This window comes from Mercurialis annua, linkage group LG6 (assembly GCF_937616625.2).
Source record: "Mercurialis annua linkage group LG6, ddMerAnnu1.2, whole genome shotgun sequence".
In the NCBI taxonomy this organism is placed as follows: Eukaryota; Viridiplantae; Streptophyta; class Magnoliopsida; order Malpighiales; family Euphorbiaceae; genus Mercurialis; species Mercurialis annua.
In genome coordinates this window covers 44541290-44564176 of record NC_065575.1, presented here as the reverse complement: position 1 = coordinate 44564176, position 22887 = coordinate 44541290, and the positions used below count along the sequence as shown (strand labels likewise).

Genomic DNA, 22887 nt, shown 5'->3' with positions numbered 1-22887 from the left:
TCATGTTTTTTTTTTCCTTATACAGTAGTATCATGTAACAGGCTATAAAAGTTGCTAACCATTTTATGAAGCCTATAGCCATATGTTTGCTTCTCTAGAATTAATAGTACCAAAAAAAATCAATTCATCCACACTTTTTACATGCTCAATTATATTCCTAATCGATATTAAACTCTGTAGGTCACTAGGATTTTCTCAAATTACACAAAAGTCACTAAAATTTTTTTTGTTATAAAATGGTCATTGAACTTTACCTTTTATTACAAAAGTTGTTCACTCATAAAAACGTTGCGTTTTACGCAAAAATGCAACATTTTTGCTTACGTGGCAAGCCAAAATTACAAAAAGGAACATAGTTTAGTGATCTTTTTGTAATAAAAGGTATTATCCAATAATTTTTTTGTAATTCACGAATAGCTCGGTGTTCATTTTGTAACAACATAAACATTTTTATAATAAAAGGTATAGTTCAATGACGATTTTGTAACAAAAATTTTTTTAATGATCTTTCTATAATTTAAGAAAACTCAAGTAATCTATAGAGTTTAATATCCTATTCTTAATCCTATGTTCCTAAGCAATTAAGGTGGCTAGTGCTGGGACAATAATATCCAACTACAATATAGTAATTGGGGGTACATAAGGTGCTGGTTGATTATCTACAGGAGTCCTAGTATTACAATCTACATACGACTCTAATTGATGAAAAGGAAGCATGAGTAATGGCTGAGACAACCGAGTTATTAAATAAAGAGTTGCAGAATGAACTAATGTTTAAAGACGGATCAAGAAGAGATACGATGACTAATACCTGCGTCAAGGAAAGATGTCCGGCAACATTTGTCAGATTAACCAACTAAAATCTACCCATCCATCAAAATATAAGACTGGACTCCATTTGTTAAAATCTAACCTTACTAAAAAAATTGAGAGATATAAAACAATCATTGAACAGCACAAAACAAAGATATAAATGCTATATGAGAATCATTCCCATTCCACAGTTAAGCGCCATCATCCCCTAAAATGTATGAATTCACCCTAACCATGAGAGTCTGCAAATTGAATCATAGAATGCTACTTTTCTTATATTCATATTAATCTAATGATTCTTCACTCTATTCCTAAGGCTTTCAGTTCATTTCCGCCGTGTCGTAAAAAAAAGACCCAAATAACACAAACTTTCTAGTGCAATTTACCTGAATGTGACCTGACGTTGATGAAATGAACAAGAAGCATCGATCTCCAAAACTGAAAGCAAATTAACCAAAACTCATGTCAAGAGCTATATAGCTGCTTGCAGCTTACTGCTCCCACCACAATATCTGCTATCTGGGCATCTATCAATAACTGCAAAACTTCCCATCACAAAACTTCTGCTTTTCAGAGGCACCAAAAAATCATTACCCAAAGATCATAATTGAATGAGGACAAAAACAACCATAAATTTTTATCACCGAGGCAATTCACTTTCTCTGAGAACCAGAGAGATCATCTACCAACTTTACGAGACTTCTTTGCAGAATTTAATAGTGAACCCGGTGACTTTGGAGCTTCTCGCCCAGAACTATTACGTGCTACTCCACTTTCTGATTCACCGCCATCGTCGTCGTCATCATCGTCACTATGAATGTTGTTTGGACTATGCCTATTCTGGTGTGCTCTGCGCTTCAAAACGAATACATTAAAGTAGTAGCTCACCAGATCCACACTTCTCTTTTTAGAAAAATATTTGACAATCTCCTTCCAAAAGTCTTTCTCAAGAGATGGAGGATTTGACTGCACTATTGCTTCAAACTTTTTCTCTTCTTCCGTTTTCCATGAAAGATTAACATCTTCGCCCATCCTGTCAAAATTCCAATGGTAGAAAGCTAACCCCAACTCACGCCTTACTCTCATCCTTCTCTCACTGATATGAAATCTCACACATTTTATAGATTTGGGCGCTTCACATCCACATGAATCTTGCCTTCCCTTACCAATAGGTTCCCTTTCAACAACAAACCTGTTATTTACTACTTGCAATGGCCAAATCCGTTCGCCTACCCACTTTGAATCACTTTCACAAGTCACACCTGTCCATTCTGGCACTTCAGCCTGAAAATCTGGACCCAGAGGAACCGGGTTGTCAGCTGGACGGTCAAGCACTGAACCTTTAGTCGAACAATCAACATTGGAGTCTATGTTAGATTCATTGGCTGAGGAAGATAACTGTGGACGAGCCTGTGCAGGAGAAATTTTTTCCTCAGATAACAGCTTCCTGCTGCACTTTAACCTCTCTCTGAAATTATATATGGATCCGACATGATCATCATACATGCATGGGTGCATCTTCCGATTTTTCTGCAAAGCAAATAAACAACACAGCTTAAACATGTAGCAAATTGGACAGCTCCAAACGTGTTCATTCAGTCACCATGGTGTGAACTAGAAAGAAATTGGCATGGGATAGATATATTTAGTCCATTACATAACTTATATTTTCACTACGTCTAAATGTTTCTTGCAAAACTTCGTTCTTCAATTATTCCACTAATTACTTTAAATGTTTTACTTATTTATCGCTCTTTTTTTTAAGTGAGATGGATTCCGATAGAAGTTGAGAGTGGCAACTGAGTTATTTTCTAAAAGTACAAGAGCGGATTTATATTCTAAGACCTTCCCTCTTTAAAAGAAGGCTAACAAAAGGTTAAAAAAATAATGTAGGGACAAACATCTTGCCTGAATGTAGATGACGGAACATCATCTAAACCAGTCACTAAAGTAATCTTTTACCACATCGCATCAAGTGCCAAATAAGAAGTTCTGATGGCCAATACATCATTCAGATAAAAGTTCTGTTTTCAAATGAGCACGCCACATAATAGAAATTCTAGCTCATAAAGAAGTAAACAAGTGCTAGAAAAAAAACCATGACCATATCCATAAAAGCTTAAGCTGTCACAATTACAAGCTGATAATGCTTTTAATAGTAATCAAAGGAAAAGAGTTTAAACCAAATGTTTAGGCATTCTAGGGTGCAATAATATATGTACATTAACTCTAAATGAGAGAAATCTTAGAAACTAACTTGCTACATAACCTCTTTTTATATACGAGGAAGAAATAGAATTTCAAAAAGATAAACAAGAATAAACAAATCTGTCTGTGTATGCTCATCTTTGGCTCATAAAGACAATGCATGTTAAATCATAAATACATCTTCAAATAAAGAGAGATAAAAACAAGCACAGATCCACAGGAAGTACACGTTCCATACAAAATAAGTATCATAAGTTCAATCAAGTTCACCGATAATGCTGGCAAACTTTTAGTAACTGAAAGTACCTGTCCACTAGATTGTTCAGCACCTATATCAGCGTTTCCTTTCCGAAACAATGACTCGCGAACCAATAAAACCTGCTTCCATAACTCCTCCTTCCCATAAGATTCCCACTTTGACAATTCGGGTAATGAAGCAACCACATCATCACAAGGATTCCTCGCAATCCCTGTAATCCATTTCACCATTTTGCTCAAGGACTCCCTTTTCCTTTTACGGCTAGAATTAGATGCATCAATAGTAACTGAATCTACCATCACGACATCATGTTCATTACCATTATCACGCTTCTCACTGCCATCCAAATCTACTATATCACTCTTCACTTCATCCTCCTCAGAGGCTTTCATATTCGCTGAATTTGATTCTAGATTTTCCCGAACATCTTTACTTTTGTTATCATCATTAAAGAAAGAATCAACAACAGAACTCTTAGCCATATCACTGCCAGAATTCCCAACTTCCACACAATCGACAATGCTCCTTCTTTTACTACCTACATGAACAGAAGATTCTTCATCAGCAGCAATACATTTCTCACCTGAACCCAACTCAGCACAAACATTTAACACAGATTTCCAATTCGAAAACCCCTTTAACTCCGACCCAGAAACCTCAAGCTCTACGAGGTTAGAAGCACTACCACTAGATTTAGTACTCGAATTCTTATCCTCGACAGCTCTCTCTAACCTCTTCTCTAAAGCATCCAAATACTTAACATACACCAATTTAACAGAAGATGCCAGATTTACACCAAACCCGGACTCATCCGCCACAACGCCCCACAACCCATTCTTAGAAACGGTATCATATCCGCCTTTCTCTTTCACAACCAAATAAAGTTTAAACAAATCCACAGGCTGTCCATTTCCAAGCATTGGAGGAAAATCAACATCTAGGGCAAAGATTTCTTGTCGGAATATTTTCAAAGCATTATCAAAACGACACCGAATATCATCATTATCATCATAAGACTCAGTTGAGTTATCACCAGCAGTAATCATCGACCACCCTGCCATTAATTTTATTTTCCAAGTTCAAAACCCTAAAAAAACCAGTCATTACCTTGCAAAAAAAATTATACAACGACATAAAATTAACACGAAACCAAAACGAAAACAATGCAACGATTCACATTTAGGTTTAGATTCACCGATGAAAAAAATAAATCCAGGAGTTCATGCCAAAAATATTTGGCGGGAAAATGATTGATCTAGGGTTTTGAAGCAGACCCACGAATTATTTTTGATGTCGCAATTGCTCCTCGCTTCCTTGTTTAATTGCAGAATTGAAGTTTTAAAAGAGAAAAAAGTGAAAAAAGAGGGGCCAAAATTCAAGTTTTGAACAGATGCAGACCCTAATCTTTAATATCTAAAAGTATTTCGATTTTCTTTTTCTTGGAAATTTTGTTTGGGTTAAAAGAAAAATAAAAGAAAAGGAAGAGAAACGTACCAGAAAACTTGTGCGTATTTAGGGTGGGGTTTCAATTTCAAAGACTCTTCTTGACCCCTAAACTTTGCCTTTGCCCTTCTTGTTTTGCTTCTAAACTTTTTTAAGGGCTTTTATTTTCATTGGGGATTTTGGGGTGTTAAAACAAAAGTTTTTTTTTTCTTTTCTATTTGGGATGGAACTTTCAATAGAGGGTAATAGGTTTTGTGAATGAGCACAATGCCTCTTATTTATAGTGGGTGTGATTGTGTTAACCTTGGTTAATTTTTAACTCTAGGGTTGGGTTTAGGGCTTTTTAAGTTTGGTTAGTATTTTTTAATTGAGGGAGTTTTTGGGAAAGGAAAAAAATTTGAAATATATAGCAATGGAACCCATTTGAAATTTTCAAATTTTTAACACTTGGATTCTACTTGTATTCAATTTTAGATGTTTCATCTTCATTATTTGATGAAAATCACAAAGAAAACACAAAATTCTTCAACAAAATAAAAAGTTCAAACCAAATAGAAGCACTCTCTCTCTATCTTCTCTCTAAAACATCAAAAGAACCAAACCCTTGCTATTTATGTTTGTTTTTCTATCAAATAAGTGGTTTCTTTTACCAAATTTGTTAAATATATAGTTGTTTTCTGATGATTTATAGTCTATATGTAATTATTTTTTCAGATCTATAATTTTTACAAGCTCGTTCTTGCTTGATTATTTGAATTTGGAGTTTCTATGCTGATATTTTGTAATCTTTGACATGATTTGAAGCTGCAATTTTTAGATTTGTTGGAAAATGTTAAATAAGAGTGTAAAAGTGATATGTTTATTTGTCATTTTAGCGTGTAATTTTGAATGAGACTTATTATTTGAAGTGTCAGATCTTGATGGTTTTGCATTCTCTACCATGAGTAGATCAAAACCGTATATTTATATGCTCAAAATGGTCAAAGGATAATTGAGAATTGATGTATAAAAGATCATACCTTAAAGAAAGAATTTGAAAAGAAAATTGTTTATTCTCATATTGGATGAGAAACTTGACTTGACGCGGTATTATATTGAATTGTCATTTGGTTAGTTACAAGCCAATGAGCCTAAGAACTCACAAACTAATCGACCGACTGAATGGACAATGAATGTACACTTGACTTGCGTATATAAATATAGCGAGTTTAAGGCTTAAAACTCACAAATATAAGCTTCAAGAGACAGTGTATGCGCTCAACCTGCGCACGCGAATGCAACAACCAAATAGCTAGTCTCAGCGCAAGTTTTAATTTACGGTTTTTAGTTGTCTTTTCAAAGTTCATAATGTTTAATCAAAATTTTAATAGCAACCTTGCCTCCAAGGGATATGAAATTATATGACTATATAGAGAAATTTTTAAGTAGACTCAGTCCACCACGTCATCTGTGGACTAAGCCTATAATAAAATGACACGTCATTAAAATGATGGCAAACTTGTAATATTACTATTCAAATGTGTAAATAAGTAAAAAAACAAAGTTACAAGATTGTCATTATTTTAACGACGCACTATTTTGTAATAGGCTTAGTCGGATGACGTGATAGACTGAGTCTACCTAAGAACTTCTCTGACTATATATACCCATCATTTACAACAAACATACACATAAGCAAATTCCAAAATATTTCCTTTCCAAAATTATTTTTTTGTGATAAAATTTGGACGATAATTATAGTTCGTTGAGAGCAATGCTATAGTTGTAATTTTTTGTATACTGAGAGATATTTATTATTCACACACGATGAGGTAAATCTGATTTAAGGAGATCGTATGACACACGCGTCTCAACGCAATTTATAATTTTTATTTTTAATTTAATAATAAGTAATTATTTATGTCTATGTATTATTTATTTTTTGATATATTATACTTTATTTGTTTCATCATTGGATAAAAATGTGTATTATAAAATATATGACCATAATTCTTCTTCTTTTCTGTATCCTTTTTATAAATTGGCTTTGTGAGACTTAATCTCTACTTGAACCAATATTTTTCATTGTTATTGTACCAATGGGCAATGGTTAACTATTATCACCGTAACTATAGTTATGACTATTATCATTGCAATCAAGTGATAGCCTAATTGGGTTCACTTGCATTGCAATTCTTAGAGGGTGTGAATGTAATTAATTCAGGTGTGTCTAGTTAAATTTCTTGACTTGAAATATTATAAGTAGTATGGATATGAAATTTAAAATCTGGAAATTAAAATTATATCTTTCTTTGTTAGTGCAATCCTTTGTTATTAAAATTAATGCTTGTGATTACTTGATCAATAATCGCATAAACTTAAAATAAATTGTGAGGAATGGACTTAAACAATTTAATCGGAAGAGGTAATCAAGGCATATTTACAAAGCATGGTCCGACCACCATATTTGCGTTACGTGTTCTATGTGGATAACTGATCGATAATGCATTAATTATGATTGTAATTATTTTCTATCGTTCTATAATCGTGATATAAGGATAATTCAGAATAATTGATGCATAGTTAATAGGCTATCAATAAGATATGAATATTTCAATCTATCCTCAATTACATGTAACAATTAAAATTGATTGATATAAGTTAAATTTGTAAGGTATCGATAATCCAAACAAAAGCAATATTCTAAGTTATTTGTCGTTATTGTTTATTTCTTAATTTATTATGTTTTATTTTTATTAGTTTAATCAAAAACATTTCAAAACTTAATTTATTGGTTCGAATAATAGTTGATTACTATTTTGGTATTAAATTCAATTTTCTGTGAATTCGACCTTTACTTATCATTATATTACTTGATTTATCGATATCGTACACTTGCGATTTTATGTATCATTAATGTAAATTCTTAATTTGGTGATTTTGATTTCTATTTTTACATAATTCATTATTCGTTTCCAATTTTAATTATCTTTAAAATAAGAGCAAATTATGCCGAGGTTCTAAGATATATCATAATTAACAGTTTGGTACCCTTTATTTTAAAAGTCTATTTAATGGCCCCTAACTTTAATTCCATTAACTGAGAGGCCCTTTTGTTAATTTGGGAGACCCAATCGTTTAACAAAATTGAAACTGAGGTACCAAATTGTTTAAAAGTACTGAGGAACCAAATCGTTTAACAAAACTAAAAGTTAGAGACCAAATTGTTCAAAAAATTAAAAGCGGGGTACGAAATCGTTTGAAAGTAAGTTGCAAAATTAATGGAGCGGCCTAATAGTTAATAAAATTAAAAACAAAGAACCATTAAAGAAACTTTTAAAACAAATAGTATCAAACTGTTAATTATGGTATTACCTCAGCGATCTCAGCGTAATTTTCTCTTAAAATAAACATCAAAAGCTTCATGGTAACAACGTGAATTAACAAAATAAAGGGGTTATGTCATAAAAATTCATCAACTTTACATGTTTTCTCATTTTAATCACGCTGTTTAAAAATCGTCATTTTCATACACCAACTACCAATTTTTCTCAAATTCATACACCGTGCAAAAATCCGGCAAAAATTGATGACGTGTCACTATCTGCTTCGTTATGACATGTCACCATCCGGTTGACAATTCAACAATTTTCACCGGATTTTTGAACGGTGTATGAATTTGAGAAAAATTGATAGTTCGTATATGAAAATTATGATTTTTAAACGGCGTGATTAAAATGAGAAAATGTGTAAAGTTGGTAATTTTTTTTATGACATTAACCTTAAAATAAATAAAACTAAATGCTATATGAAAAATATGTCTTACGATGCTTCTCAAGTAGCGCTTTAATTAGACCTCATAACTAGCTTGTTCGTATATATTCATCAAGATATAATCTAACATGAGGGAGAGTCATTGACAACATATTTGTGATCTTTTTTCTTATTAGTTTCCTTTTAATTCGGTAGTAGAAAGTTTATTTCACTTTTGGATTAATAACAATTTTAAGAATATAAGATTTGTCATATATATTTTTAGAAAATATATTATCTTTCACATTATTTTTTTATGAGTGATACTTTTTATATGGGTTCTTTATACTCTAAATCGTTCACACTCACATTTGAAGATGTAAGATGAATTTGCAAACAACACAATATCTTCATAGGACCTTCCAATAATTCAACATTTACACTATGAAGTGGTTGGACTTCATTTTAATTTTTAACTTCATTTTCACTTGCAAATTGTGTTAACAAGTGTTGTCCAATCATGAGATGTGTGTTGATTTTTTTTTTCTAAAATAGAAAGATCATTTTCCTTTAAACATAAATTACTATGACGTCAAAGATTATTGTTACAAGCTCACTTTAACGCTTGTTCATATATCAATTATCCTTTAAAACATTAATTACATGTAAATTAGTGCGCCTTAACTTAAAAATGAGTTAGATATGAGCATAATCATATTAAGGTGAAGGTGGTGATGATGGTGTATATGTGGTGGTGTATATGTGGTGATGAAAGTGGGACATACGATTTTAAGCTCGAGGTAGCCTCTAGCTCGACGAGCTGAGAATTCCAACGCGACCATCAATTTCGAAACTTTATAACTTTTTATAATATGATTTGATTTTAATTCACTAGAAGGCTTGAGACGCCGTCTTTACTATTATAAAGAATAAAAATTCAATATAGTATTTGAGGATTCACCATATTCACTTTATAAAAGATGGTCAAATATACAAGTAAGCAATGTGTTGTATGCTTTGTCAATTTTAAAAACATCATAAAGTTGAGATAGACATCTCCAAGTGATATGATTCTTGATGCATTAGGAAGATGAGCATGTTTATCGTATTTCAAAAAAAAAACACTTACTCGTTTGGGGTCTTTAAAAATCAATTTTGGAACAAGCATCATATTTAACTTTTCTTTTTCTTTTTTTAAACCTTGATTCATATCTTTTTTGCATAAATAATCTAGAAAAAAATAATCTTTTCCTATTATATTATCCCAATAAAATATTAATGTAAGTCGCAAATTATATCTCAAAAATATATACAAATATCGATACCTTACAAATTTAATTTATATCAATCAATTTAATTGTTACATGCAATTAAGGATAGATCGAAATATTCATATCTTATTGCTAGCCTATTAACTATGAATCAATTATTCCGAATTATCCTTATATCCCGATTACAGAATGATAGAAAATAATTACAATCATAATTAATACATTATTGATCAGTTATCCACATAAATCATATAACGCAAACATGGTGGTCGGACCATGCTTTGTAAATATGCCTTGGTTACCTCTTCCGATTAAATTGCTTAAGTCCCCTCCCCACAATTTATTCTAAGTTTATGCGATTGTTGATCAAGTAATCACAAGCATTAATCTTAATAATAAAGGATTGCACTAACAAAAAAATTTAGTTTTCAGATTTTAAATTTCATATCCATACTACTCACAATATTTCAAGTCAAGAAATTTAGCTACACATACTTGAATTAATGAAGCAATTACTGATAATAAACATATTTAACCAGATTAAAACGACGCCGTTTTAGATATAAAATGACACTATTTTTCAAAGGAAACACACACGTGTTCTTAATTGCAAAATATTGAAAAGTTCATGTTAAATAATGCCAAAATTAAAAAATTATGTTAAATACCAAAAACACGTGAAAGTTTATGATTTTTGATGCATTTAAGCCTAAATTATATTTGTAATTTGAAAATAATTATGATTTTATCTATAAAGAAATTTATTATTATTTTTAAATTTAATAACAATGTACAAAGTGTTTTGTTAAGATAAAATATAAGAATACGAATTTCAATCTTTAAATTAATTTTGAATTATGACTTGGGTAGTTTAAACTAGTTTTGCAATATAATGAGTAAAACTACTAGAGAAGTAATTAAATCAAACATGCTATTAAATTGTGAGATATTGAGCTTTAATTTTTCGTCAGACTGTGCCAACAACTTGCATTGTCATATAATTTGAGACTAAATTGAAAAATAATTGCATGAATATAGGGTATTTAAGATAAATTATTTTCCTTTCCTCTTAAAAAACATATCTTAATTTTCTATTAACTAATTGTTTTATAGTAATTATTTACATCCTGAAGTAGAATATATTTTTATAATTAAATCAATTTGAATAGGAATTCTATTAGTCTAATTATTAATTTAACAATGCAATACCATCAAAATCTCAATAATAATTAACAATATAAATAATTATAGCTATAATAAAGTGGTGGAAAACGTCTTGTATACAATGTATAGTATGGCATCAGTAATGTCCAGGAGGACCATTTTGTAGTACAATTTGGTTATGTAATTCTCGGGACATCCGGTGTCATCGAAGTTGTCAAAATTCGGTATTTTGAACCTTTCAGGTAATTTGTCTGATGGGATGCTTGCAATTAGTGGTAAGTTCCTTCGTGTTAGACTTTTGTATTGATGTGTTCTCTTGCTTTACTTTTCGTTGCTGATTGTATTGCCTCAGCTACTAACCTTTGTACTTATATGAGGTCGACTCCTTTCGTTGCTATCTCTGACTGTCTTCTTTCTTTTGGTCTTGGCGGAGTCTCAACTTGTTCCTTCTCTCCGTTTCCGTGGTTGACTGATGCGCCCTCCGCTCCTTGTCCGTTTGTATCCTTGTCTTATCCCGCTGGTCTAATATTTTCGTCACTAGCAGTGCTTTCTTCTTCTTCTCTTTTTTCCTCTTCTTGGTTTCCTTTTGTTCTTCTTGCAAGAGATCTGGATCTTAGTGCGTCGATGGCTTCCTCGATTACTGTGGCTATGTCTGTTCAAAATTGCCTTAGCTCACCATTGCTAGTTTGGTTGATAACTTCCTGAAAGGTTGAGTCGGAGTTCTCTCCCTGATAAGATTAGGCATTCTGAATCCTTGGAAGTGGATATGTGAGGATCTCACCGTTAGTGGTGGTAACGGCATAAAAGGACTATCATCGGACGTTTCTCGGACATCCTGGGCCATCTTTCTTAGATCCCGTCATTCTAGGATCCAGTCACTAATTTTTTTTATCGAATACAATGTTCCCACAAACAACGCCAAAGGATGAATATGAAAAGACGGTCTGGTATGGTTTTTGGTGGATCTTAGATAGACTACGGAAGACAAATATATGAAATGGCTAAAGGGAAACTTTAAGCCTCGAGTTTACTCGGATGCTTAAGCCAGTAAGGTATTTATAAGTGTAATTAATGTACGTTAGAAGGGCAACTATAGGCAAGGGAACGAGACCATTACCTTTTTATAGGCTTATCTGCATAGTCTCTTTTTTCTTGGCGGTGTGGGACTTTAGAATTTATAGTGTTCCATCATTTACTAAATTAACCTTTTATTAAAATTTGTTAGCATTTACGGTCAGTTTTTTGTTTGGTTATTGTATCCTTACAATAAATTAATAAGTGATAATCAAAGATAGCAATAAACGCTTTTTTAATATTTAAAAATAACAAATATTATGGACAAAAGAATTCTTTTAAATCAATAAATATTCTAAACCGGAGAAAGTACATTTTTTTTTGGGATGAGGACTCATTCTACTGAGCCGAAATTCAATATCATTGTCAAACTCCGGAATGTGGACCGCAAGCCCACATACCTGGTAATTCCATGCTATAATGGCCAGCAATCCAACCTCAACCACTCCATATTAAGAAAGGGTGTAGCCGGGGATCGAACCCGCGACCTTTGGCGTCCAGATGGCTGAGGTTTAGACCGCTAAACCAAACCCGTGCGGACAAAGTAATATATTTTAATTGGTTAAGATCATAAATTCATCTTATTTTTAATTTATTAAAATAATCATTTAATTTTTTGTTGAGATAAAATAAGAATATTATCTTTTACTCTCCTTATTTCCTTTTAGATGTCTATTATTTTAATTTTTTTATTAAAGTAATTATTGGTTTAGTTCTTTTAATTATAAGACTATCAGGCTTACACTTAAATAATTTGCATGTATGAAGGTTTTTTACACTGAGTTAATTATATATCAATCAAATCCTATTTTTTTAAAAATAATTTACAGTAAACTAACTTATACTATAAGAAAAGAAATACTGGCTGGAATTTACTTTGCACTAATAGGAGGCAGAGGGCTCTTCATATGCGCCCCACTTTTTCATCCTTTCTGAGGCTTCTTTGACCTAAATTATAGATTTTATTAATTAAAAAGAATAAATTAAACTATAAATATTATTTTACTTATTACTTAATTAAATAAATAGTAGCCTTGTTAAAGAGCACTCACTTCTTTGTTCCAATTAGTTCTAAAAATAATGTAAATGAGAATTAGTGTCTGCAAAAAAGTTCCAATAATCATGCCCATCCAAATTCCCTACAACAAACTTTCAGTCAGTATATGACCATAAAAAGATAAATTACAAATATAATCACAAATTTTACAATTTTAATAGTAACTTTTAATTTTTGGCCATTCGAAAATACATACTGAGTTTTATGGTATATTTTTGTTGATACAGACACTTGAAGTATTTCATAATTTTCTATCTCCCGATACTTCCTTATCAGTAAAAATATTATAAATTTAATTTGTATTTTGAAGTGTTAAAAATTGAAAGTTGATGTTTACAAGGTTTTTATATTATAAATTCACAAACTATATACATATTTTCATAATTTAATCACGTTTTATAAAATTTGGTGAATATATATACCAAATATCGTTTTTTTGACAAATCAATACAACGATTGAAAATCCAGAAAAAATTGGCGATGTGAAAGCAGATTCTTCAAAAGAGTGCATTTTAATGCATGTGTAAATGATGTGGCGAATTCAGACATTCACATCGCCCATTTTCACTGAATTTTTAATCGGGACATCAATTTAGCAAGAAATGATAGTTGGCGTATACATTTATCAACTTTTATAAAACGTGATTAAATTATATATAAAAATATACTTCGTTAATTTAAAAATACAAAACTATTTAAATTAAAATTGATATTGCAATTGCAAACACGCTAAAGCTCACGAATCAAGTTAATTTTACCTGAACATGTAAACGTGTTTTGTAACCAAGAAGAAAGCCAAGAGGAAGGCCAACTGCATAATAACAAAACAGGTTTATGTAAGCTACCGAAGCTTGCCATCCTCCTCCTACTGCAACACCTGAAATTAAATAACACATGATTAGTTAATTTCTATATATAATTTAAATTTTTGGGATAATTAATTATATGGGTACTCAAACTATCACTTTCATTCAATTTAGTTACACAATTTTGATTTTTCCTCAAAAAAGTTACACAATTTTGATTCATTTTATTGGTTGCTTAGCTTTAAATTCATTATAATATGAAAATTTTTGGCCAAAAATGCATATACGACAGTCAATTTTTGCTTATTTTCATCAGAAAACTTGTCATATGTACAATTTTATATTGGCATAAAATGTTAGCCGAATTATACATGGACAAGTTTTTATGCAAAAATATTCAAAAATAGATTGTCACATATGCATTTTTAGCCGAAAAACTTTTCATTGAAATAAAATTGAAGTTTAATAGCAAAAATAAAAATGATCAAAGTTTATTCAACAAAATAAAATAAAACGATATTTTGAATACGTACCCTCATAATCAATTATCTTAAATTCTTGAATTAATGTTTTTGGTTAATGTGCATAAACAATTACCTGATATAATTGGTTGAATACTATTAAGAATCATTGTAATACCAAGAAGATATGCCAATTTAGAAACCGCTGTTCTCATAACTAAGCTATCAGTAAAAATAATGGAAAATTCATTCCTGGTTATCATAATAATGCATGCGAACGTGATCCCTATACACAGAGATTGAACGCACGTTATTATGACCGAGTACTTTGCTGCTCTCGGATGCGACGATCCAAGCTCGTTCGCAACTCGAACGCTGCAGTACAAATAAAGCACAGCAATAGTGAGTATGCAGTAGAAACGAAGGGGAATTCTACAGTTATTTCATACTTGATCTATTTTATTGAGTTAAAATCTCTAATTAAAAACATTTATCATGTTTTACCTGCATGACAATGAGAACTCGAGAAATGATGTAGAGATTTTAACTCAAGTACGGAACATTATGATATTAAAAGTAAAAGTTTATAATTCTAAGTGGTGAACTGTAAACCTAATTCATTAAGAATTTGTAGTGCATGAACATTTCAATATTTATAGAATGACAACATTTTCACCTTATAGCAGCATTAAGTCCGATAAATAACATGCCTTCCCAGCCATTTATGTTCATGCTGTAACGAAAATTAAACTTATTAGAATATATTTAGAAACATAATACTATAATAAAAACATAAGTTAATGTAGAGAAATTATCGAATACAACAGATATGTCACATCAATATACAATACCTCTCTCACAAATATATGGATCGTGTCGCACATTAAATTAATACATCTGTTGCATGAAATAAATACTCGTTAATGAATCCTTACCAAATAGAGAGAGAGCCAACAGCAATTATAGGATCTTCAAGATGACCAGTAAGAACAATTATAGTCATAAAATACCAAATCTCCAAACAAATCATCACAGCTGAAGCAATAGAAAGTTTAGTAAACTCCCATAAATCCCTAAAAGCTAACCACGACAACCCGGTCCAACCATCCTTGCACCAACCAACCACATAAGCCAGCTGAGCCAAAGCAGTACCCCAACCGGACACGTCATACGCCGCTGCTGCACCGTCCAAACCCCATTTGAATACACCCAGAAACAAATAAAGCATTCCGACATGTACTGTTAAAGCTCCGAATCCGATCCAGGCCAATGCTCCGACCTTGCTCTGTGCTTGTAAGAATTTCTGAGTCGGAAAATTGACTGCTAACGAAAACATATGTGGAATTACTCGAATTGTGAACCGACCGGCTAGTTCTGCTATATCGTTTTCTTGTCCTAGAAGTTTTAAGATTGGTGTAGCGGATAAATAGAGCGGTAATAAGCAGAGACAGGCGACGAACAAGATGATCCATGATCGTTGCATGTATACTCCGAGTAAATCTATTTGTCCTGCTCCAAATGCTTGTCCACATAATGTCTCTAATGCACTTCCCATTCCAAGCTTCGCTTTCATGAAAATTGAAGACCAAAATTAGCATGGATACAAAAATAACTAAATAAAATACGATACATGCGGAGTATATTTTACAATTTCAACACGAATTTTAAATTTTTATAATTAGTATCACCAGAATCAATAAATTGATGCTGATATGGAACGTCAGGATCCAAAAATAAAAAGTATGGTAAGATGCGTTCCGGCTTCACTCAATTGCAATAAACACAATACTACAGTTCACCAATTACAGCGTGTTTTGCCATTTCTTTGCGACAAAAAACTCAATAAATTGATGTTGATGTAGAAAGTCGATATCCAGAAATGGAAAATATGATAAGATGTGCTGATGAACCCGCATTAGCACGTATTAATAGGAGTTTATGTCGCTAAGAAATGGCAAAAACACGCTATAATTGATTATTTCATTTACATACAATAGTAAAACAAAGATTATATTCACATAAATCTACGAACTATATACGTTTTTCTATAATTTATTTACGCCTTGTATAAGTTGGCAAATAAATACACCAACCATTGTTTTTTCGAAAATCAATATATCATTATCAATTAAAAATCAAATGAAAATGGATGATGTAGAAGCTGGATTTTCAAACTGCATCATTTTTTATGCGTAAATGATGTAGCTAACTCCAGCTTCCACATCATTAATTTTCACAGGATTCTTTATCGGTGTATCAATTTATCAAGAAACAATAGTTGATATATATATATATATATATATATATATATATATATATATCAATTTTTATAAACCGTAATTGTAAAAAGTGTATAGTTCGATAACTTGTAAATTCACGTGTTAGTAACGGGAACGAACCAAGAATCCGAACGAGAAGTTTGCAATGACAGAAAGAGAGATAGCAACCGCAGATAATTCAATATCTCCAATATGACCAACATAAATATTCGTCGTCGAGTTAACTCCATAATTACACAGGATTGTAAACATTATCGGGGCTGCAATAGCCCATAATTTCGACGTTTCCAGCAAACAAATACATTTCGCATCTTCAAAGCTTTGAATCGGAGGATAATCCCCACCGCCCGTGTCAACAAAACCTGAAGGTGCAGAGTGAAGATCAGTCGTTTCAAACACCGCTATCCGATTATGAGCAGCCGAATCACCCCGTATATCTCCCTCGATCAACTCCGCTTTCGCAGCGATATTCGGGTTTGATTCAGGTTCGGTATCAGGAGAGGATGAACTACTACTGCTCTCCTCTGCATTGAGAGGTTCATTTTCTCTAGTATTCGCAATTTTCGCTGCTTCTGAATATAACTTTTTTGATTATTTTGGGAAAAGAATTTTTTTGATTTTGTATTTGTTTGTTTAATTATGATTTTGAGAAAGTTTACGTATTGTTTGGCTAAAAATGAGGATAGCCATGCAAAGATGTAAATAAAGCAGAGAATTGAGAGAAGAGAATGGAAGTCCATTGATAGAGATACTTTCAGTTACGCAGCCAAATTGAAACCCAAATGACATCTCTTTTTCCGTTTTAATAATGAGAAAGGCATGATAAGAAAAGAATTCTAACAAAATAAACATCCAAGAATTAGTGTTTTGTGTCACCTATTCAGAATTTAATGGGTTTAATTTTAACCACTAATTTAAAATTTAAATCGGTTTAAATATAAGTACTAGTTTACGGTTTAATCGATTTAACCCATTACATAAAAATAAACATGTTTATGTAATATATATTGGTAAATCATCGAACTTTCGAGGTTTTCCGGTGACGAATAGTAGAGATTTAGTTATAAATTTTATGGAAAATAGAAAGAAATTAATATTTATTTTTGAAAAATTATTTTAAAGTTCTTCATTATGTCTTTTAAATGTGTAACTTATTTTTTTTAATATTGCTACTTGAATTTTATATTTGTATTTTTACTAGTGTTTTTATATTTGATTTTATTTTTATTTTATAATTTTAACATGCTTTTATTATATATGTGTGTGTATATATATATACATATATATAGATACACACACGAGGCCAACTAATTAATTTTTTTTCAATTTTAAATAGTAAAATAATTTTTTTGCTAAATTTTTAAATTGCACGATATGTAACAAAATTTAACAAACAACATATCGTCCTTTACATAAAATTCCGCCCCTCTTGTGTAAAAGTTCTGCCGCCACTGCGAATAGTGACCTAAAGCCAGGGCCGGCCTTACATAAAAATATTATTTTTTGTGAAATTGTTTGTAAAAATAAGTTTGTCACAATAATACGGCTAATAATCACCGACGGTCCTCGACCTTTGCTCTAAACTTCCGTAAACCCCCAACCTTTCAAAAGCTTCCCTAAACCCCCAACCTTTATGGCGGCGCTCATTCACGGTCCTTATGGACGAAAATACCCCTAAGCGCCGTCTTTTTTTGGCGGCTACAATTCTAAAAAAAAAAGACGGCGCCACGTGTCATCTGACATGTGGCAAAATATCTAAAAAAAATTGAAAAACCCAAAACACCCTTACAACTATTAAAATTTAATTAAAACAAAAATAAAAAATCAAAACAAATCAACTCATTCAAACCACTGAATTATCGAAACCGAACCGCCACAACCGAACCCGCCTCCGGTCATCTTCTCAGGTGAGAAAACGACCAAGCTCGTCGTCTTCTCACCTGAGAAGACGACCGTCTTCTCAGATCTGAGAAGACGAGCATCAGCTCGTCTTCTCAGGGGAAGACGAGCTGCTGCTCGTCTTCTCCGGTTGTGAGAAGACGAGCAGCGGCTCGTCTTCTCCGGTTGTGAGAAGACGAGCTGTTGCTCGTCTTTCCTGAGAAGACGAGCTGCTGCTCGTCTTCTCCGGTTGGGAAGACGAGCTGCTGCTCGTCTTTCCTGAAAAGACGAGCTGCTGCTCGTCTTCTCCATTTTTGAGAAGACGAGCTGCAGCTCGTCTTCTCCGTTTTTCAGAAGACGAGCAGCAGCTCGTCTTCTCTGAGAAGACGAGCTGCTGCTCGTCTTCTGCACATCTGTTCTTGGAGAACAGATGTGCTTCTGTTCTCCAAGAACAGATGTGCATCTGTTCTCCAAGAACAGATTTCAGATCTGTTCTTTGAGAGCAGATTCAGATATGCTCTCCAAGAGCAGATTCCGATGGGTCGGCGGCGGGCAGCGGGCGGCGGGTGGTGGTCGGCAGCGGGTGCGGTGAGTGGTTCGGGTTGGCGGGCGGATTGACCGTGGGTTGGGTTTGATTAAGTAAATTTTATTTGGTTTAATTTTTTAGGGGGTATTTTGGGTGTTTCAATTTTGTTTTGACATTAAATGACGTGTCAATTAACATGTGGCGCCACTATTTGTTTTTTTCCAAAAAAAAAGGACAGCCGCCAAAACCAAAAGGGTAGTTTCGTCTATAAGGGCCGTGAATGGCGCCGTCACAAACGTTGGGGGGTTTAGGGAAGCTTTTGAAAGGTTGGGGGGTTTACGGAAGGTTAGGGTAAAAGTCGAGGACCGTCGGTGATTATTAGCCCAATAATACATTGTTTGTCACTTTATTTTTACAAATGAACATTCTCGAAAATATATATAAAGAATTTAACCACTTTAGTTTATAGATTTTTGCAAAACGTTCTATAGAATTTAACCACTTTAGTTTACAATGGTGACGAAATTGTTTCAAAACGTTCTATAGATTTTCAGTAGATTTTTATAATATTTCTCTATAAAAAATATATATTTATAAATAAAATAAAGTAAAAATATACATAGAGTAATTTACTCTTTTTTTCTATTAGATAGATTAATAGATAGAAAAAAAAGATAGATTAGGCCCTAATATTATGTAAACTATATATTATTTTTATTTGTATTACTAGTTATTATTAAAGAGTCTAATTAATTTTTTTTATTTAAATTACAACACTCATCACAATAAAAGCCTTCTAAAAGTTATTCCTAATTATTAAAAATCTGATTAAATTTTAAAAGAAAAATTACATCTATTATAATGAAAATTAATAAAACATTTAAAAAATTTAATATAACATTAATTTTTCTAAAGTACCCCATATGGGACCCTCTAATATTTGTGGCCCTAGGCATAGGCCTCGGGCATGCCTAAAGCCTAAGAACATGGGGTCATAATGAACGTGGGGAAGATTTTTCAGCCATTAAGTCTTACGCCCAAGTTGATATAAGTAAGAGAAAAAAATAATAATAATATATATTGCGAGAAAAAAGAGAAGTAGTTACTTTTTTATAATTCTTAAAATCTATTTGTATTTGGACTCTATTATTGAAGTATTTTGCGGAAGGACAATTTTATTGTCAATGGACAATTAAAAAATAATTCAATTAGAAATAGTACTCCTAATGGGGTAATTGATTCTGAAGATCACTGAGTTTTTGAATTTTTTCATTTCAGTTACTAAACTATTTTTCTTCTTTTTGATCACTAAACTTTTATTTATTTTTTTCACTTTGGTATTTCCGGCCGAAAATGCTTAAATGGCAGCCGAAATCAATTTTATATTACCTGAAAACTTGCCATATATGCATAATTTGATTTAAAAAATCATTTTTAAAGTGAAATTATGCATGTGCAATAAATTTTTAATATAAAACTAGTAAAATTGGTTGCCACATGTCAACTTTCGGCTGCTAGTTAAGCATTTTTGGCTGGAAATATCAAAATGAAAGTTCAATAATCAAAAAGAAAAAAAATAGTTTAGTGACTGAAATGAAAAAACTCGAAAGTTTAGTGATGGTCAGAATTAATTACTCACTCCTAGTGCTATAAATTGAATTTGTTCTCTATATATACCCTATTTTATTCATATTTTAGAATAATACCTAAAGAACCGAATTACACTATATAGATAATACATTGATGTGAACAAGAAAAAAAAAGTGTGTGATGTAAGAACTATCAATTAATCCTTACCCTTATGGGTTATTTCTTGTAAAGAGTTAAGCATTTAATTGTGAGTTTTTTTTTTCTTGAGAATATATATATTAAATTCTCTATTGGGAAAAGGGTCATTCATATCCCTAAGATTTGGGGTCTGAATCAAGTAAGCCCTCAACGTCCGGAAAGATTCACCCATGCCCCAAACGTTTGTAAAAATGGACAATTACACCCCTCGGTTTAACGCCGTTTCACTGCTCCTAAGACTCTGTCATTGTGATCTTATATGACAAAGATAAAAGGATCATACGAGCCCTCAATGTTTAAAAAAGGTTCACTTATGCCTCCAATAATTGAAAAGGTTCACTTATGCCCCAACGTTTAAAAAATGAACAGTCAGGCCCCTAGTTTAACACCGTCTCATTGCTTCCCAAACTCTGTTAGTGTGATCCTACGTGGCTAATTTTTACTGCCAAAATTTTCTCTACGGTGACAGTCTTTCTCTCAGCAACAATAGTCTGTTGTTGCAAAGTCATTTTATTACAAGATCGAGCTAAATCGATAGATTGTCCTTCTCCAACAATCGAGTAAAAAATTCTCTTCATTAATCGGTATCTTTATTTGATGAAACTTGCAATGACAAAGACGAAGAAAAAGAAGTATTTGGTGAGGTAAGAGGCGGTAGTGCATGATATGGTACGCCAAATGAAAAGAAATACAATCTTTATCCTTTTAGTTTTTTTTTTTATATAATTGTTGGGTTTCTAATGTTTTGAGGAATGTAATTGTCGAATCGAAACACATGAAGAAGATGAATAAACTATATTTTTTATATAATTTACGTTTCATTATTAATCACGTTTAATCATTTTCAATGATAGCGGACAATTATTACCGATTAGTTTTTCGACGCCGGTCAGCCACGTAGGATCACACTGACGAAGTCTAGGGAGCAATGATACAGTGTTAAACTGGGGGTCTAACTGTTCATTTGTTGTTGGGGGCATAAGTGAACTTTTTCAAACGTTGAGGGCTCATTTAATCCCGTACTCAAATCTTAGGGGCATAAATGATCTTTTTATCTCTGCCAAGTAGGATAACACTAACTGAGTCTTAGGAGCAATGAAACAGCGTTAAATCAAGGGGTTTGATTGTTCATTTTTACAAATGCAGGGGGTATGAGTGAACCTTTACGGACGTTGAGGGCTTACTTGATCCAGACCCCAAACCTTAAGGGCATGAATGACCCTTTTTCCTTCTATATTTGGTAATTTCATTTGTATATAACCGTTGAACTTTTTTTTTTCTTTTGTATAAAAATAATTACAGCTAGGAATTTTTTTAAATATACTTTACTAGGTTTAGAGTTTTATAGATAAGGTGAAATTCCAACTTTGCTACTATATTTTGTTATTTTTTGATGTTACGGGTGGCCTCCTTGTACGCAGCCAGAAACTAGAATGAAACCCAAATGGCATCTCATTTTCCTTTTCAATGATGAAAAAGGCATGAAAAAAGTACAATTATGAGAAAATAAACATCCAAGAACTAAGTGTTTTAAAAACGTGTGGCCGAATTGGTGTGGTGACCGATTTATAATTTAATTGGTTCAGCCACTAATTGAAAATTTAATCGGTTTAAATTTAATTATTCATTTACGGTTTAAACGATCTAACCAGTTAAATAGAAAATAAACATGTTCATATAGTAATATTTATATAAAATAATCTACATGTTTACAAAGATCAAATGCTTTACGAATTACTAATGCTCGTGTTATTTCAAAAGGGATAATGTGATTTTTTTTTCAATTTCATATATTTAATACGAATTTCTTTCTTTAAAATCGGTAATTTGCATTTATAATTTTAAAAAGTATTTCTAATCCGATTTTATTGATGTGACGGTCTAAGTTAAGCCGTTCTACACATCAGCAATCCAATCATATTTTCATGTGGTTTGTATTTCATAAAATATCATTGTTTAAAAGGTAACTCATTTTATATATACTATTTAAATTTACATATAAATTCTAAAAGATCCCTAAATTGTATATGTTTTATTTCAAAATGAATACTAGTTTAGATTGTATGATAGAATTGCTAATGTGGCAAATAATTTTTAAATATTCAGATGAACTACGCCATCAAAATTA

At 32.0% G+C, this 22887-nt stretch overlaps 2 protein-coding genes across 4 annotated transcripts; both read right to left on the bottom strand.

Annotated features, from left to right (window-relative positions):
- Positions 1 to 947: 947 nt before the first annotated feature.
- Positions 948 to 4975, bottom strand: LOC126687407 (AT-rich interactive domain-containing protein 1). 3 transcript variants are annotated; one of them, XM_050381961.2, is made up of 3 exons: positions 4775 to 4975; positions 3328 to 4387; positions 948 to 2343 (listed from the first exon to the last, which is right to left on the bottom strand). In XM_050381961.2, exons 2-3 carry the CDS (start codon positions 4339 to 4341, stop codon positions 1492 to 1494), a joined length of 1866 nt encoding a protein of 621 aa, XP_050237918.1. In that variant the 5' UTR covers positions 4342 to 4387; positions 4775 to 4975; the 3' UTR covers positions 948 to 1491. The 3 variants fall into 3 exon arrangements, with proteins under 3 accessions (XP_050237918.1, XP_050237920.1, XP_050237921.1); XM_050381963.2 differs by having other exon boundaries at positions 3328 to 4367; XM_050381964.2 differs by having other exon boundaries at positions 3328 to 4334.
- Positions 4976 to 12703: 7728 nt separating this feature from the next.
- Positions 12704 to 21268, bottom strand: LOC126687934 (protein DETOXIFICATION 34). The gene is made up of 8 exons (XM_050382486.1): positions 21188 to 21268; positions 16688 to 17158; positions 15224 to 15849; positions 14965 to 15021; positions 14425 to 14663; positions 13780 to 13898; positions 13017 to 13103; positions 12704 to 12912 (listed from the first exon to the last, which is right to left on the bottom strand). Exons 1-8 carry the CDS (start codon positions 21266 to 21268, stop codon positions 12847 to 12849), a joined length of 1746 nt encoding a protein of 581 aa, XP_050238443.1. The 3' UTR covers positions 12704 to 12846.
- Between the last annotated feature and the right edge of the window lie 1619 nt (positions 21269 to 22887).